Consider the following 19,833-nt stretch of genomic DNA (forward strand, 5'->3'; position numbering starts at 1 on the left):
TTTTCAATTGTTTATTTTAGCTATACAAATGCGGGAGTGATACTTCTTTTATTGCACCTTCCCTTAAGCCGTTTAAATAATATGCCCATTTACTTAAAGTACAATAATGACAGTTGGGGAATTTTCATGAATGATTTCAATCACTCCAATTGTAAAAGTGCCTTCCAATGATAGGCACCTTTTATAAAATGTTATGTTGGAAGTCCTAAGTAATAGTGTTACAAAAATGTTGACGATCTGTCAGGAGAAAAAAAAAGAAACAAAAATATCTTCAAAACAAGTTCAAAACGGAAAAGGTGTTTAATACTAGCTGTAATAGTATCGAGGTTGTCAAACGTCAAAAGGCTCAGAATCAAAATCATACACACATTAAAATGCATGTTTGTACAAACAAACGTTATCTAATCACAAATCCTTGAACATAGCAAACTTTTGATAGATTATTTTTATCATGGACTTAGACAAGCATACACCCTTCCATCAAGAGATGTACGTTAAAATTCATTTCAATGATGCTTTTCGATTACGTGGCTTCATTTATAGTGCTGCTGATGTTGGTAAATAAAACATTATCTGTTGGTAAGTTTTAATTTATTAAGATAAATTCACAATAATCTGACCTATGATATTTTAAGAGGCGTATAAACACACCTAATATAAAAAAGGTGCATTCTACAAATAATACGGTTTTAAATTATTTAGTTGTTGATATGTAGTATTTTTCATATAGTACATGTCTTAATTTTATTGACGAAACGTAAGTGCAAAGCTTATAAAGGAAAAATGTGACTTATAAACTATTTTGTATATACAAAAATTTTATTTTTGTGTTCCTTATACAAAGTTGTAACATAATTAGTTGTTCATAAGAAATGTGTATCTGAGTTATTGAAGTAAATGTTTCTTAAAATAAATGTTTTTACATTTATTTTGAAAAGCGGTCCTTGAGGTTATGGCTTTATCAAATATTTACATACATTTGTGTTGTAAAAACTGTATACGTAATATGGTATACGTGATATCTAAAAAAATGTAGTGGCAATAAATACATAAAAACATTGCCATTGCTCAACATACATCAAGTATATATTTTCTGGTTAGATTGTGAGTCTAATAGATATGGTCTCAATTGTTCCTTTGACTGCGGCCATTGTAAGGATGGAAAGCCTTGCTCCACGGAAACTGGAGATTGTTTCGACGGATGTGAAGATGAATGGACAGGAAAACTATGTGATATCGGTATATATCGTATACTTATAGAAAAAATACTCTTTTAATTCCGCCCTGCGCAATATAAACCGAAAATTCGCCTATACGTGTAATATAAACCCTAGGGGTGTGATATAAGATTTATCTTCGGATGTAATTACAAACTCCTTTCCGTTAATCATCGGCTAATATAACGTAGAGTTCGTAATGCGATGTTCAACTCCGATCTCCGAGTATGACGTCAAATATTAACGTCGACGTCAACATGTTATACAAACAGCTGGCGCAATAAATTCAGGGAAGTTTATTAGAGATGGAATATACACGTGTATAGATGTTTACAAAAATCGTTCATCACATGATGTTTGTATTGTTTCTTTAATATTTTCTATAAGTGTATGACATAAAAATCATAACATGGCAATTTTTATATCGCATCCTATATTAGCCCTCGATCGCTGTATATCAGCCCTAGAGCCTGACGGCTCTCGAGCTGACATACAGTGACTTTGGGCTAATATAGGATGCGATATAAAAATTGCCATGTAATAATCTATATATATATATATTACATATATTTATCGAAAAACTACTCATACTATTAACTAAACCAATCTAATTATTATCATCATCGTGAGTTTTTACTATATTGATCGTTTCTACTTTCTTAAAGAGTGTAAGAATGGAACGTATATATCAAACGGAAAGTGTGTCAAGTGTCAGGGACAGTGTAAAGACTGGGCACCCTGTAATAAGTCAACCGGAACGTGTGATAACGGATGTGATGACCACTGGACCGGTAAATTCTGTGAAGGTATATGTACGTAAAATGATGATTGATATAAGGTTTGGGGTGAGAGTTTATTTGGGCAAAAATCTTTTTTTATAGAAGATTTTTCTTGCACTTTTGAATCTTATTATTCTAACACAGGGTAAAGCAGTGCCATTCATTTACCTGAGATATGACTAAAAGGTAACTGAAATGTTACTGAATGGCAAAACATTGATTTTCAGTCACTTTTCAAGACCCTTAAGTCACTTTTCACTTCACTGAATGGCAATGTTTCATCCTGTGTTAATTGTATCTACTTGTTGAACCATTTTTGTTTATTAAGCGATAGTTATGTTGATGAACATTCTGCACGTTTTGAGATACAATAGGTCGTTAACAGGACACCTCAGCACTTTAAATGTTATCAAGGTGAGACTCCGAAATTGAATGTCACTAGGTTATATTATAAAATCAAATAATTTTTAATGTCAAATGTAGTTGGTAAAGTTAAATAATAATAGTTATAAAAAAAATAGATTAACAAAATTAATTACATAAAATGTTTTACAACAAAAGTTTTCTTTTACACAAATGACTGCATCTATACTCTAAAATCAATATTTAATAAAAAAAAAAAAAATTATTGATCATTTTGAATTTTCATTATAGGCCACTTTGATCTAATTTCAAAGTGGTTTTTTTTCTTTTCTTTTTTTGTAATGGTTAAATCGACCTCAAAATGTTTTTTTTTCTTTTTTGCAGAATGCGCTGATAGATTTTACAACAGCAATTGCAGTGGTATATGTGGTTTCTGTATAAATGACAAAATATGTAACAAATACAACGGATCGTGTCCAAATGGATGCCTGGAACATTATAAGGAACCGTTTTGTCAAGGTATATTGATACGGTGTATATATTTCATATATGAAAGATTTTATTGTTTATTCGAATGAAAAAATGGGATGCATTTTAAGGAATTATTGACAAACATCATTGCATAATGAACATGTATTCCTGTATCTTCCCTTATTATTTATATACTCTTGTACATACATAAACGGTGTATTGCAACAGATGAGACCTAATGTTATTTTTTATGTATAATTGTACTACCTTTAATAAACGATATGTAGATAAAATATATGTCTTGATTTTTAAGTACAAGTGAAGGTCCTCAGATCGACTAATTTTTGTGTCCTATATGTAGGAGAAAGAAAAAGTGGATACTGATTTGTATTTTACATTGAAATTGCATTCCGCATATAGTTTACTAGCATGTCAACAAATATATGTTAATGATAAACAAAAGTGTCTCTTTAAATTGTATCTTGTCTCTGATAAGGACCATATAAGTTACCTGTGAACTTTAGAATACCATATTATTTTATTTCTTAACTAAATGCTTAGAAAAGATACTGAACAACTCATGTTTGGAATTTAGAATACCATTATATTTTAATGCTGTACATTTTAAAACATGTACTTGTAAATAGAAAACAAATACGAGAAAATGTTAATTTCATATTATGCAATTGTTAAATGGCAGAAAGGTCGGACATTATGTAAACTATTGACTGATTGATATCAAAGTATTATCTTTGCTGCCACTAGTGAAGTCTACAAACAGTTAGTTGTTTGTTTGTCTGTCTGCTTAATCAAATAGTATTTACGATGTAAATGAAATGTTTGCAATGTATTCATATACGTTTGCATTTTGTATGTATAGTACTTCCATAAACAATAAATAAAACAACATCAGCGTCTTCAATTAGTTTTCCTGTAGTTAACCATTTAATCAATCGTTAAAAATATAGTGAATTTATTAAGACAATCATAATTAATCTAACGTCTCAATTAATAATATTGACACATGTTTTCAAAGATTGTGAACAAGGTTTCCATGGAGAATACTGTGACAAAGAGTGTGGAAAGTGTAGAGATGGAGCAGTTTGCAACAGTTTTAATGGAGTGTGCCCGAACGGATGTGAAGATAACTGGATATTACCTAATTGCACAGGTGACATATGATGCTCTTTTAATGCAAACATTATATCTGATATATATAAACATAAATGCAATATTCAGTGTTTGTTGTTAGGTTTAGAAGACATTGTCTGCATAAATGTATCGGATTTTTGTTTGAATCATTTGAATCTCAAAAATCAACAACAATTTTAGATGGCTGTAAGAACAAAAAATGTTACTATTTGTTGGACCTTTTGAATGAACTCAAGAAAAAGGGGCTGACCCCTTAAATTAGGGGCCAGGAGACTCGTAAAGTCTCTTACACATACCTTAAAAACGATCAAAATTTTGTAAAGCATTATAGAAGCAAATTTGTTGATCGTAACAATATCAGTTTGTAAAACTCATTGCCACACCCATTGGTGACGTAATTAAGGATTTTAGGGGACTAAAATCTTAAATCTTTAATGTGCTGTATGTGAAAAAGCAAAATATTTTGTCTTGCATTTGAAAGGATATTGACAATCGTATATATTATCTGAAAGGGAGGGATTGAGGGAGAATTCTAAAATTTCATTGATATTTTAATCGAATCGTTGAAAAAATTAAACGGAAGACCTACTCGTTTCTCGTAACGAGATCGTATCTAGTTTTTATTTTTTTTTTCCACAAATTTTGTGCAGGCGATTTCTCAAAAACTGTTCGACCGATTTCCACAATTTTTTCACAGATGATTTAAGTTGATATGAACTTAATATATTTTTGATAATTTTCCTGTCGTACCGATTTATCAGCAATTTTGTTCATTTTTACGACCTCTTTTGAAACTATCAGAGACATGAATATGAAATTTTCAGTATAGGTAGACCATAGTCTGAATTTGATCCTATTGTTTTTGTTTTACGCCAGTAGCGCCATTTTTAGGAGCTCACTGTGGCTCGAAAATTGGGTACGAATTTTGTTTCCTTTTTTTTTTTGTCCACAAGATTTCTCAGAGATGGCTCGATAGATTTTTTTGAAATTTGCAGGAGTGATAGAACAGAATAATATACTCAGAAATTTATTTAATTTTTTCCAAAGTTCATTTCCCGTCATCCGTTTCCTGTCCCGCGACAAAAAGCTTGTGACATTGATGTCTCAATAATTATTAAGACTTGGGCATTCATACTTTGTACGATTATAGATCTATAGCTGTAGATGTCTTTAAACTATTTTGTTTTGTTCGTCATAACTTCCGGTCGTCACCGGAAGCACTTTAAAAACTATTTTTTTTGCATTAATTTTATTCCATATAGAATTAAAGTAAATATATTTATCCTAAGATATGTCATCTATCCGATGCTAAAAAAATTAAAAAATCTACTTCCGGTGAGATATCTCAAATATCTCAAATAGCATTTTCTAAATAATTGTTTTATCCACAAGTTTTCAGAAAGTAAAGCGATCAATACACTTAACAAAAAAAGATGATAAACATTTGATAGAAATGTGTTCAACAACTTTCATTTTGTCAACCGTCACTTCCGGTCCTCTCCGGAAGAGTTCAAACAAATCAAGGTGTTTGAAAGTTTAACTTTTTCTTTGACAATTTTGTAAAATTGATAAACAATAAAGTACAATTGTCTTATGTTCATGAAATACTAACTTTTATTTTCACTGAAAATTTCCGTTTGTCCACTTCCTGTAAAGACACAAAAATGACTCCATGAGACCTCAAAAACGGTGACGACTTGAAGAACCAAACTTTGATGGATGATAGCCTAAATGTTTACCTTATTTTGATTGATTAGTCGTCACTTCCGGTCGTCACCAGAAGCACTTAAAATTGTTTTCCCTTATTTTGTATATTTTACATGGAATAAATATATCAGTACACGATTTTTTATATTTTAACTATACAATGTTAAATAAGCAATCTAATTATACTTCCGGTGAGTTATAGCAAATATCTTAAATAGCTATACTTTTTACAAATTTGATACCCGCGAGATTTTAGTCACTGTAAGTGATTGAGACATGAAACTCTTTTGAATGAAAGAAAATTGATTGAAGATTTGTTCAACAGGTTTAATTTTGTCAACCGTCACTTCCGGTGCTCACCGGAAGGGTTCAAACAGTTCATGTTTTTAACAAGTCTAACAGATTTTCTTAGGTGTTTGATCTAGCATGATAAACAGTGATGTACACTAGGCAAATGTACAAGTACTACTAGTTTATTTCCCAGTAATCACTTTCGTTCGTCCGTTTCCGATCTCGAGATAAAAAAAAACCTAGTTTTACAAGGATCTCAGATTTGGCAGAGAGTATCGATATTTCATTGTATCATATAAAACAAATCAGACGGAGGACCTATTCGTTACTCGTAACGAGATCTAGTTTTATTTAAAATTTCTTTTGGCATGCAGTTGTGTCTTTGTTATTTACAATGATTAGAAATTAACATATATATCTGAAATCATTGAACAAAAAATATGTATTCTTGTTTAGTTTTTGTATTAAATGAAAGTAGCCGGATGATAATAAAATGTTGAATAATTATGCAAAATAGTACAAAGGATGAAAGACTTTAGTTATAATTATAAATCTTAAAATAAAATCTGTCAGGTAACAATACATCTGATGCTCTTATAAAGTTAAATTCTAACAGTATTTCTCTCTCTCTCTCTCTCTCTCTCTCTCTCTCTCTCTATCTCTCTCTCTCTTTCTCTCTCAGGTATATTTTTTCACTTAAATCATTTTTAATGAAAGATTCTGTATAACTACCGTATTTAAAGATAATCAAATCAATATGGGATGTTTCAAGGCCTATCATTTTAAATTTTAAATTTTTGTAGAATGCCTTGATGGGTTTTACAACAAACAATGCAGCGGCGTTTGTGGTTCCTGTTTACTGGGTAACATTTGCGACAAAATCGATGGACATTGTGCGAATGGGTGCAGTACCAACCATCAAGAACCATTGTGTCAAGGTATATTTTAACATTTGCATATTAGAAATAGCTGTCTTTTTAAACTAAATAACGATTCTATGACATCATTACAACTGCACCATATATTATATTATTTTACCTCAAACAGATATTAACGCAGATATTTATATTTATTTTATACAATAATTACAAACCTATTATTACTACCAAAATAATTCAAGAATGAAATTTTATCATTCACTTAAATCATTAAACTCATATTTTAATGGTCTCTAAACTTTATTAATGGCAAAGCTTTGCTATCTGGTCACCTTTCTAGTCTTTAACTTGGTTTACTGATTGACATATACTCATCTTTCAGTATTTGTCTTGTATGCATGCAAACAAAATCCTCCTTTAATTAGTGCGGAGGATTAAATTTTCTTTCTCAGACTGTGACCCTGGATTTTATGGAGAGCAGTGTGAGAAAACATGTGGAAAATGTAAATCTGATGCAGCATGCAACACTATATCCGGTCGGTGTCCAGATGGATGTGTAGACCATTGGGCATTTCCGTATTGCACAGGTAATTTGGTTAAAATCTTATAAGATGTATAAAAACTGATTTAATGACAACCAAAGACGCACGTAGGGAAGCAATTTAATTAGAATATTGCATAAATGTAAGATCAAATAATGTTGATAGAGATTCTCTACGGCAGATATACAAGAACCATGAAACGTATCAATATAATTCATCATAAATAATTGTTTCAGAATGTGAACCATATAAATATGGTGATAACTGTACCTTGGACTGTGGTCATTGTAAACAGGGTTTACCATGTTCTGTGGATACAGGGAACTGTAGCACTGGTTGTAAGAAAGGGTGGACTGGGACACACTGCACAGGTAAATTAAATAAAAAGAAATCAGTAAAATGCAGTTGAATAAATTATAAATCGTTGTCCCTCTTTAAGATATGTACAGTCATTTCATGCATATCTTTTACAATTTAATGCTATGCAATGGTATGCGATTTTAATGATATGGTATGAGATTTGTATGGTATGCTATGAGATTTGCATGCTATGCTATGAGAAATTGAAATGAAGGGCTTAATGATATGGTATGCTATGCTATGCTATGGTATGCTATGAGATTTGAACAAAAACGCCTCCATACACAGAAGAGTTCCACACATTTCGAAGTGAAATAATAAGAAGCCAAAGTTTACAACAAATCTATCATGTAAACATTTATTTTTTCAAATAAAAATATTTAAAACCGAGTTAAAATAATGTTGTATGTTATGCTATGGTATGATATGACGAATGCGATTCTATGAGATTGTATGCTATGCTATGAGATTCCAATGTTATGCTATGAGATTCCAATGCTATGCTATGAGATTTCAATGCTATGCTATGCTATGGTGTATGTTGTAAAAGATATGCTTGAACTGACTGTATTTCATTTTTATAAGTTCTATTTTTGCAGTGTCCACCAATGCAGGTAAATATTAAAACAATGTGAAATTCGAATTTATATTCCATGAAACACTATTTCAATAAAGCGTTTATTTTTTTTTTTACTTTCTTTACAGAAAAGGAGCTTACGACTATGGCCCTTGTTATCATATCCATCCTATCATCTCTATTAGGAGTAACATTAACTGTCTGTACCTTTCTTCTTGTAAAAATATGCAGATCAAAAACTAGTAATAAAGAAACATTCCGTGAAACTGAAAATTACTACAAAATTATTAATGCATCTCAAAATTGTGACCCGACTCAACTTTCACCTCAAAATTCTTGTCGGCCTCAAGAGTCATCTCAACAATCTGATCAGACTCAAGATTCATCTTCAAATGCTGATGAGCATCAAAATTCACTTAAAAAATCTTCAGAAGGATTAGCATAGACCATGAATCTTTTAAATGCTTGAATTATGCTAGGAGAAAGACACTACTAAAAACATATAAAGAACATAAACGGAAATAAATCATCAGGACACTGATCAAGGATTATCAAACTAAGTATCATTCTATTCAAGTTCAACAACTCAGTGAAGTTGCAATCTATAATATTTTTTCAGCTATAATCATGTGGATAGTTAGGTTTATATAGAACTGTATATATGGGTTCGAAAACAACAATAACAAGCATTTAATAATTCAGTTTGATGTGACAGTCATTACAGCCCACATATTTTAGTCCTTAAAAAGTGTGAAGAATGTACGCATCACTGAAAATGATTTATTTGAAAAAATGTGTTCCAACATAACCGTGTTAAGGCTTTTATAACAGTGAATTAGTCGTTTACGAGCATCCATCTGCTAGATATATTATACGCATGTTTCAATAATAAAAAAACAACAACCTCAAACCATTTGTAGTAGCGTCGCTAAAATTCCTAAAATTATTGAATAGGAAATCATTAGTTGCATTCCGTTTCCAATCATCTTTATAATATATTAAGATAAAAGAATATCTTCTTTTTAAGAAAGATACTGAACCGGATAAGAATTTTACACTTTTTGCCAGTGACCTCGACCTTGCCCGAATGGCCTTGGGTCAAGGTCATGACACAATTTTATGTCATAAGCAATCTTTTTGAAAGTAAGAACTTCCAATGTTAATTTTCGAAAGTCGTGCAATCCATTGGTGGCGATCGCGGTGTCATAAACAAACGATTATGACTTGCCAGTGGCGCACTCGTCGCACCACAACTCCAATGAAAGATGATATCATTTAAATTATTAAAAAGTACAGTTCAACTGTCCATATAATGTATTTATAATGCTGATAATGTTTTTCAAATGCTGTGAATTCATGCTCGTGCATTCGCACACATGATTATTGCACAATAACTTTGACAATTTTAATTTCTGAATTCTGAATTCTAAACTTGTGCATTTGTGTTTACTTATTGACAGAAACCTTGTGTATAACTTTGTCATTTGTATATGTGTGCATTTGCATTTACTGTACAGAATATAGTATTTTGTGACGTTTGTGCCTTTGCGCTTACCATTGCAGAATGAGCAGATTGACGGACCCTCCCATATTGTTGTTTTGTTTGATTGTTTATGAGGCAGACCATTGGTAGCCTCAAGTCACTGCGGCCTGTACCGCCTAAGCATAATAAAGTATTAAGTTCTAATCAATCTCTCTCAGTTTATTCTTCAGGTACAGTATCTTTGATAAATGATAAATTTGTCGTCAAAGATATATTGCTAATATATTCTATATTTGGGTCATTTCAAAGTTAAACAATAAATTATTCATTAAGACTTAGATACATTTCTGTTTTAAAAATCATGTTTTTATATATATAACATGGCCTTAGTAAATTTAATCAGGTAATGAACGTTGCTTGGAAAGTGAGCTACCTTACCAATTGTGCTTATTTTATTTAATAAGAAACTAGACTTTGACCCGTGTGTGCACGGGTTTACATTGCATATGATATCGGACATTTATTAAACAGATACATCGACACACTGTATTGTTGAAATTAACATAACCAAGCTATAAGCCTAAAAACGTTTTACTCGCTTCGAATTTACAAACCATGTAGACATTCGGAACACTCGGGATTTTTCATAGTAAATGCATTGTGTTGGAATTATCACCTGCATTTCAATTGATGAACAGAATGTATAGCAAATTTCCAATGAAAATTTACACATATTTCTATTATCGTTTCTGAGTTTATCCATATAAATGTGGTATTGGGGAAACATAAACTAAAGAGCCTCCTGTGATTTAGCATGAATGTATGAATGCATGAATGCATGAATGAATAGTATAATAATGTGGAATATTCTAAAATCCCAAACATTCAGATGATTTCCAGATTTTTTAAAGGAATTTTCGTTGATTATCAATTAGGGAAGCTTTATAGAAAAAAAAATAAAAATAAATTGACAATCTTCAAATACCAATGATGTTTAAAATATATAAAACAAGAAACAGTACTCTTCCTAATTATCGGTATTAAAGGCCGAAAATTCGTGTCTATTATTTTAATATAGTAGTATAGATTTTCTTATGTGTCCTTATCTAAAGTATCCTTGTTCACATTCAGTTCAACTGCTTTTGTTAGTTTGTCATTTTATCAAGACAAGATTGATAATAATGAAAACTACATCGGCCTTTTAAAATTCTTTGTTTTTATAAAGTACTACAATAGAATATCATGTTAAAGAAGTTTTGAATGATAAGTGAAAGACATCGCAAATACATGCAGCTATCATAGTTGTATGATTGCATGACGATTGGTAAGATCAGATATAAGGAAATACACATTAAATGATATTGCAAAAACAAACTATTTTTGGCACAAAATTACTTTGTTTTATTACAATTAGGTATAAAACAAAAAGGAACATTAAAAACTGCTCAATCTTTCAACGAAAAAGGTAAATCCGTTTTTCATCAGAGGAAACACATATTCTTATTAGATGATTTTGAAATCGCATGCAATATTTCTAAGTTAGCGTTTTTTACTATTTAAGCATCGTTTTTTCTAACAATTTTAATTTGACCACTTTTACTATAACCTATTCCTCATTGTGTTCCAGCAAACTCGCACAGAATAAATGACAAAATTAAAGTTTGTGTTGCTTTAAAATTTACTTCAGTTGTAAGAAAATCTTATTAGCTAAATCAATATCAACTGGATAAAAAGATAACACAGGATCCATGACAGAGGACATCCCAAATTTAATATAGAACTGCTAGTCTGTGCTGCAAAATGAAACATAAAAGACATTCAAACCAATATTTTCCGTGTCAATGTATTGCATAACGTATTCGTCAATGGGGTTAACGGTTAGTACCTGTACAATACGGAGGTACCCAATGATCCAGACATCCATCTGGACAACGCCCAGTTGTAGAGTCGCATAATACTCCAGATTTGCAGTTTCCACACTTCTTTTCACATCTCTCTGCATAGAACCCAGGAATACAATCTGAAAAAGTAATATTGGTAAAATATCTTTAAGGGCATTTATTTTGAACGTGTTTAGTTGTACAATATGTATTATTATGAATTCCGGTATTGTTAAATATCAAACAACAGACTAATCATTAGAACAAAAAGGTTGCTGCAAATGTTGTACAAAATGCAATGTATGTTGGCATTTTTGAACTTTTTACCATTAGATGAATTCATTAATAATGTTTTACATAAAATATGTAGATCATTATTGATCAGTAATAATTTACACTAATTTTGTTTATTTTTATACCTTTACATAATGGTTGCTGATAGTTGGTCATGCATCCATTTAAACAACGTCCTTCATTTTTTTCACAAACTTCACCGTTTACACAATTACCACATGTGCCGCTGCAATCTTTGTTAAAATATCCATCCGCACATTCTAAAATAATTTTTAAAAAGCATAATGCATCTTTTCAAAACCATATTTTTTTTTTAAATAGATGAGTTATGAATTGAAAAAACATGCGCCAGAGAATTATATGTCAACTCATTAAAATCCCGATTCCGCTAAAACTGATATAGGTATACAGTATAATGTTTGAATTTGACTAAGATAAGTTCGAGGCACATATATCTCTCTTAAAGATGGATATTGTTCTCAAATACAATTTGTGTCCGGCGAAAATAAGAAGCACTAATTTTCCAAATACCTTCACAATATGTCCCCGTCCAATGTAAACTACACCCGTCATCACATTTTCCGGTTGACTTATTACAAGGTGCGCTGTCCTTACACATACCTTGACACTTGACACAACTTTGACCCGAGACGTAAGTACCATTACTGCAGACTTAAAATAAAAAAAGGCGTACTATTCATTTGTATACAACACAATTGTAAAAAAAAATACAGTGTTTACTTTGAAAAATAGGGGGAAAAGAAAGAATCAGAGTATTTTTTTTCCATAAAAACCCTACTTGTATATTAAAATTTCCGAAGTTATTCTGAAAGGTTACGTTAAAGACAGGATGCATGTTTTTAATTCAGTCAAGTGAAAGATGACTGAACGGTAACTGAAAGGTGACTTTAATGTGACTTAAATATGATTGACTGGCATAGCTAACTGTAAACATGTTCTTATTTCTTGAAGTATACAACCTACATATATCACAGCGTTCCCCGATCCAACCGTATGTGCATCCACCGGGACAATTCCCCGTATCCATAGAGCAGGAGCCTCCGCCTTTACAGTGGCCACACTGGGTTGCACAGTCAGGTCCATATTTATACGGTTCACATTCTAACAAAATAATCAGAAAGAATTGTTTTTAATGAAGTCTTAATAAGGTTTTGTTATATTCAATATCGAATAGGCGTAGCAGTGATTTAAGCATTGGGCTCCTTCTATCCTTTTTGTTATCGTATATTTTTAAACAGGTCAAAAAAGTATACTTGGTATTACTTGTACAATTAGGAAGTATCCAGTGGTCCTGGCATCCATTTGGACACACACCGGATGTAGTGTTGCATGCTGCGCGAGCCTTACATTTTCCACACTTATTTTGACAACTATCTCCGTAGAAACCGGAAACACAGTCTGATTAAAAGAAAATAGTTGAAAAAGCAGTTTTTGAATATTCTTTGTATCATTTGTTATTTTTTTTGTTAGAAAGAAAATGTTATTTTATCAAATATTATTCCTATTTTAATCATTTTCTTTTAAAACACAAATTATATAGTGTACCAATAAAATAATTAAAATGCATAATTTTTATTCAATTGTCGAATGTAATATAAAAATATTTCAAACGTGCATTTTCATTATGATTATACATTGGTTAATATATGTTGTCAAAAACGACCTTGACACAAAGGTTCCCTGTAATTTGTTTTACAGCCATTCAAACAGTGCCCTTCGTGTTTTTCACAAACTTCGCCATTTACACAAGAGCCACATATGCCGCTGCAATTTATGTTGTAAAAACCATCAACACATTCTACAAAAAAGTGTTTTAAATTCAATTTATCAAACTTCAAATGAATTTTTAAATAATCATTTTTTTTTCACAAATATTCTTCAACGGTAAACGCAAATTTTATTGCAGAATCCTAAAAAACAGGTGAAGATATTGAAATTCCTTATCTATATTAAAACTTATCTAGAATTGTTTGGTTGTCCAAAGCGATGTTTGACAAATTGAATATCCATTTTTACTCTTTAAACATGAATTTATGATTTTATATTGCTTTAAACACTGTCGTGGTGTTTATTCAAAGATACAGAAACGTATATGTTTGATGACGCTAAAAATATATCAATACTGTTCCGCAAAGTAACCCATTACTGTGCAAGATTTTACTTTACTATTCTACAAAATTTAAATATGACATATTACATAATACACACTTCTATAGTAATCATGTCATAAAATAGTTTTGATGTACACTAAGACACAACGACTTAGGGACGGACAATGTGATTCATGGTAAACTTTAGCATGATGTCTAGTATTTGGTATTGTAATGATTTATATAGTTTGTTAAATATAAAGGGTGTTTTCAGGGTCGGAGTAAATAACGTTTTACAATGCGTTCAATAAGCCACTGATCTTAATTTTGCTCATCACAGATTCTTACGTACCTTCACAAAATTTTCCAGTCCAGTGATCACTACATCCGTTATCACATTTTCCGGTTGACTTGTTACAAGGTGCATTATTCATACATACACCTTGACATTTAACACACTTTCCTTGTAAAACATACGTTCCATCTTTACATTCTTTAAAAGGAGAAAGTTCATATTTATTTAGGTCGTAAAATAACAAATTAATTAGATTCATATCTTCTTCAGCAAAAACATAAAAACTCTAGATATCATAGAATTGAACTGTCTTTGAAATTTTCCAATGTACTAAATTTTAAGGTTCAAGTATAGAATAAGACAAAAGTAGTCCTAAAGTCAAATATATTTTGCGTAGTATCTTAAAATTACATGCATTATCTATAACATTAATTGGGTTAGACATTAACGTTGCGTTTTGACGGTAGTTCTGGCATATTGGCTGATTTTAGTTATAAAAGGATTGAAAAGTACTTTCTCAAATTGTATTAATAAAGGATGAATAATAGATAGATCGGATATCTATCCACAACTTGACAAGTCAAAGGTTGAGGGGGTGACGTGCAGGCAGGTTGATGGCTTGACGGGTCGACAGGTCGATTGATTGACAGGTCGACGGAAAGACAGGTCAACGGATAAACCGATTGACATTTCGACAGTTGACTGTTTAACAGGTCGACAAGTCGACAGTTGACAGAATGACGGGTAAACAGGTTGTCAGGCCGACGGTTGACAAGTCGATAGGTTGACAGGTCGACAGGGTGACGTTTGACAGGTCGTGGGTATACAGATCGACCTGTCAATCATCGAACAGACGACCTGTCGACCAGTTGTTCTGTATTGATAGATGATTGATAACGCATTTTTATTGACTTCATTTAAAATCTATATTAATTATATTGCATACATATCCTATATTTAATGAATATACAAAACCGATTTACTCATTATAATTTCGAGGGGACTATTTATGTCTTACACTGAACTTGACCAAATTTTAGTGTTAATCTTAGCTTAGCCGACACAAAGGAAGGTTAAGATACTGTCATAGGCTCAGTACAATTATCAACAGGAAATTTAATTCAAATCCTTGACTAAAAGAGTCTGCACGTATTTTACGCATTACAAGACAAACATTGTATGGTATTTGCTGCATTTTATCTACCATATAATATGAAGTACCTGTATCACAGCGTTCTCCAGTCCACCCTCCCTCGCATCCATCAGGACAAGCCCCAGTAGCTATAGAACACGATCTCCCTTGTTTACAGTGGCCACAGTCCAGTGTACATTCCGGGCCGTACTTATGAGGTTCACATGCTAATTAAACAATTAGATAACGTTCCTTTAATAGAAATACTTTTTTGTTGCATAATATTTTTTTCTAAAGATAAGCCCTTAATATCATGCCTACATTGGGAAAACAACTGGCATATACTGTGAACAAAATTCTATTCCTGACGATTTTAGTTTGTAAATCGGTTCGCAGCGACTTATATTTACAATTACATGTAGATTATCTTAAATACAAAACACTAGGGACAATTTAAACTGGTGAAGAGGAATAGTTGGGCTTAGGAAACTATCGCAAACCTCGCGAAAAATCTTCCTACTGGAAGTTGATTCAAATTACACATACACGTATTTCTTAAGCTTTTACCTGTACAGTTTGGAAGGACCCAGTGGTCCTGACAACCATTTGGACACACCCCAGAAGTAGTGTTGCATGCCTCTTCCGCTTTACATTTACCACATTTGTGTTGACAATTTTCTCCGAAAAAGCCGGAAATACAGTCTGAAGTGTTAAAGTACACTTAGCAATATGTCAAAACTGAAATAAGATATGATATATTGTCTCTCTCTTTATCTTTACACATTTCCAGATACCTTGGCACATTGGTTCCTTGAAGTCTGTTTTACAGCCATTAAGACAATGTCCGCTTACTTTTTCACAAACTTCGTCGTTTACACAAAATCCACATATGCCGCTGCAGTTTTTGTTGTAAAACCCATCAACACACTCTAAAACATATCCGCAGTTTTGTATTATTATTGTATTTTATTCACATTCACGGTAAAGACAATTTAGCGCTGTACTAAAGTACTCTAGATTAATATTGCTGCTAAAACGTGGCCCGTACAGTACATTGAATTCTATTTACCAATGTTCACAAACTCTTTGAGGCCATCATTTAAACAAGAATAAAATTTCACATGCTCCAAACAAAAATAGAAAAGATAAGGCAAACACGAATAAAGTATACTGGATTATAGTTGTATTGTTTTAGAACAATATAAGTCGCATCAAGAAGAAAGCATTCAAACGTTGAGATTTTGATATACTGAATTTTTTAGTAAAGAAATGAAGTACATGTAAATGGTATCTATATTAAACAAACCAATGTTAAATTTCAATAAATAATCCTATTTTTTTAATGGCCACCCAGCCTCATTCATGGACAAATAATTCATTTAGTACCAGAAACATAATAGGTGGTCTGGTTCCTGATAAAAGAAAATACCTTCACAAAAGATTCCAGTCCAATGATCACTGCATCCGTCATCACATCTACCTGTAGATATATTACAAGGTGCGTGGTCCTTACACACACCTTGGCATTTGACACACTTTCCGTGTGAAACATACGTCCCATTGATGCATTCTTTGAAAAAAAAGATTTCAATCTTATCAATAAACATAGAGTACTCAATTTTTTTATTTTTTGAAATAATCATTTATATTATTTTAGATTAATTTAATAACCCATTAAACCACAAACCACAACGTTCAGTTGTACCAAGAAAAAAATATTGATTTTTTTTAAAGAACATTAGAGTCAGGCGCGCTCTTATTAGCAAAATACAAACAATTACAACGTTTCTTAATAAAAAGGGATCCAAAGTTTAAAACTATAATGATAAATAACCAGGGATAAAAGCAAAAGCCGATAATAAATGAATCTTTATGATAAAGTAAAACAATAGAGAAATTTCACTTGTACAATTGAAAAAAAATAAACGAATCTTCGCAGAATAGTTTTCCTACGTTGAAGTAGCAGGGCGGTCGGAAATTTAAAAAAAACCCAGAGCAATTGAAAGCTAGGTTTGAGTCTATTAAGGAATTTCAGAGGAAATTCTATCGTTGGATCAGATTAATAAGCATAATAATTTCCCTCAAAAATTAGAAGAAGAACCTAATTCAATTTACATACATACATTTTGTTTTATTGCAAGTCTTTTAGTTTGAACACATAGAAAAAGAAGTGACCTAGATTATTCGTGCGCTACTCTGACCTCTTGACCCAATCTGATGTTATGCAGGAATAACAGCGAATTGCGCAAACAGTTTTTTTTATTAGGGAAGACATTAGCAAGTGTAAATTAAGATATATGTTATTTACGTATATCGCATCTTTCTCCTGCCCACCCTTCTTCGCATCCACCAGGGCAATCCCCTGTATCCTTTGAACACGATGTGCCATGTTCACAGTGACCACAGTCCAGGGTGCAGTCTGGGCCGTACTTCTGAGGTTCACATTCTATTTCAATACAGGATATATTGTATTAATAAAAAAAATCTTTGAAATAGTAAAATCATTTATATACTAGTATTGGAAATTGCAAAGTATTACGATTACTTTTCCTTTTAAAAGTCAAATCATTTCATTGATAAAAACAACCCTTTAAAAACGAAAAAAAAAATTTTTTGTCTACTTAAGTTTATCTGTGTGTCTATGTCTCCATGAACAAAATGACAATTACAAACTGTCAAGTATCTCAAACATCTATAAAACGAAATACAAATTCAAAGCAAAGCAACACGGACCACTAAGAATGAAGAGGTAGGATCATGTGCCATGGAAGAGTGAGCCTCCTCTGCTGACCGGTTATACGAAAATGGTTGTCACAATGGTATATGCGTCAAATATTGTTTCTGTATTTAAAGGGACTTGGACACAATTTGGGTTCAACAATTTTATTTTTATTTTTTATGTATAAAATGGTTGTTTGCTGGCGCATTTTAAATGATTGAATAAAGTATTGAATTTTAAAGTCGTTACCAGCGAGATACAGGGGTAAGAATTGATTGTTATGTAAACATAGCTCGTGTCTTATAGTTGTTTACAAAAATGCAAAGTAGAGAATTACCATTTCTTAGACAAAATGACTTGTAAAAAACAATTTAAACGAATTCAAGATCTTCATAAATACTATTTTCAACAAAAGAAAGACACATTTGATTGAAACTTACACCAATACAACACATAAAAAAATGACAATATTCGAGTTTTGTTTACAAAACAAAAATTTATGAACTCTGTAATTTGCCAATAACATGATATTTGACTTTCAAATTTTGACATAGCATTATAAACTTCTATATTGAACATTACAAACATTCAAAAAGGGAAAAAAATAATTGAAATTTTAAGTCAAATCGTGTCCAAGTCCCTTTAAAATAATTTTCCAATCTTTTTGAAAATAAATCGATAGTAGCAGTTACCCGAACAATAAGGGGGCTTCCAGTTGTCCTGACATCCATCTGAGCAAATACCGGAAGCAGTGTTGCATGCTAAACCAGCTTTGCAATTTCCACATATTTGTTGACAATTTTCTCCAAAGAATCTAGGTAAACAGTCTGGATAAAGTAAAAGATGTTTTAATTAATATATTTGAGATTTTTCCAGTGATCTGTTGAAATTTACGTTTAAGTCGTTCTGTGTCTCCTTTACTAACAAACAGCTAATAGACGTTGTAATAGATTTTTTTTACTGTATTTGCTGTAGCATAAGGCACATATGCTTACAAGAAAAGAACATTTTTTAAACACAGAATGTCTCAATTTTTTCTTCTTCATTGTATTTTACCTATAAATCCTAGCAGCGTATCATTTGAATAGATAATTTTGTTTAATATATCAATGTTTTATAATTTATGACTATGCAACCAATACATTTAATTCAATTAATTTTTAAAAATGTTATAAACAAATAATACTTTTTATGTAAATATATATTCTACGAAATATTTACAACTGAAATATATTCATGGATGGAATACTGTTTCATTTTAAAATTGTTGTTATTTTACAATATTGACCCAATAGTCAAACATATTGCACATAGTAACAGTTGTTTTGAAATATAATTTCGAAATTTAGAGGCAATCCATCAGACTAGAATAACCAAACTAAACAAATAAAAAGAAAAAAAAAACAAATTCACACAAACCAAACCCGTCCTGAAATACAAAAATACAAGTCAAACAACATTTAAAGTAAAACAAGATCTATGAAGATGGCACATGGCAGTGAACAAAGGGAACCTTCAAGTCTTTCAAAAAAAATCAACGAGGGAAGTTAAAAATACAAAGTCATTACAGTTGATGTCTTGA

At 31.5% G+C, this 19,833-nt stretch overlaps 1 protein-coding gene and 1 non-coding gene across 4 annotated transcripts; one reads left to right on the top strand and one right to left on the bottom strand.

The window, feature by feature from the left end:
- Window positions 1-277: 277 nt before the first annotated feature.
- On the top strand, window positions 278-4,001 carry LOC109617890 (uncharacterized). Of its 3 annotated transcripts, none has more exons than XR_010714124.1 (5): window positions 278-579; window positions 1,102-1,239; window positions 1,883-2,410; window positions 2,744-2,878; window positions 3,867-4,001. It is a non-coding gene; the product is annotated as an uncharacterized protein (transcript). The 3 variants fall into 3 exon arrangements; XR_010714127.1 differs by having other exon boundaries at window positions 302-579; window positions 1,883-2,029; XR_010714122.1 differs by having other exon boundaries at window positions 351-579; window positions 1,883-2,023.
- Window positions 4,002-11,321: 7,320 nt separating this feature from the next.
- On the bottom strand, window positions 11,322-19,078 carry LOC105322144 (multiple epidermal growth factor-like domains protein 10; the record flags this gene model as incomplete). The annotated part of the gene is given in 14 exon segments (XM_066085098.1): window positions 11,322-11,613; window positions 11,706-11,840; window positions 12,120-12,254; window positions 12,526-12,666; window positions 12,979-13,116; window positions 13,279-13,413; window positions 13,679-13,813; window positions 14,458-14,598; window positions 15,622-15,759; window positions 16,100-16,234; window positions 16,327-16,461; window positions 16,962-17,102; window positions 17,841-17,978; window positions 18,944-19,078. Coding segments are annotated over 14 exon segments (1,868 nt in total), but the record flags the coding sequence as incomplete, so codon positions are not given.
- Window positions 19,079-19,833: the final 755 nt, after the last annotated feature.

The sequence above is a fragment of the Magallana gigas genome, chromosome 1, assembly GCF_963853765.1.
Source record: "Magallana gigas chromosome 1, xbMagGiga1.1, whole genome shotgun sequence".
Lineage (NCBI taxonomy): Eukaryota > Metazoa > Mollusca > Bivalvia > Ostreida > Ostreidae > Magallana > Magallana gigas.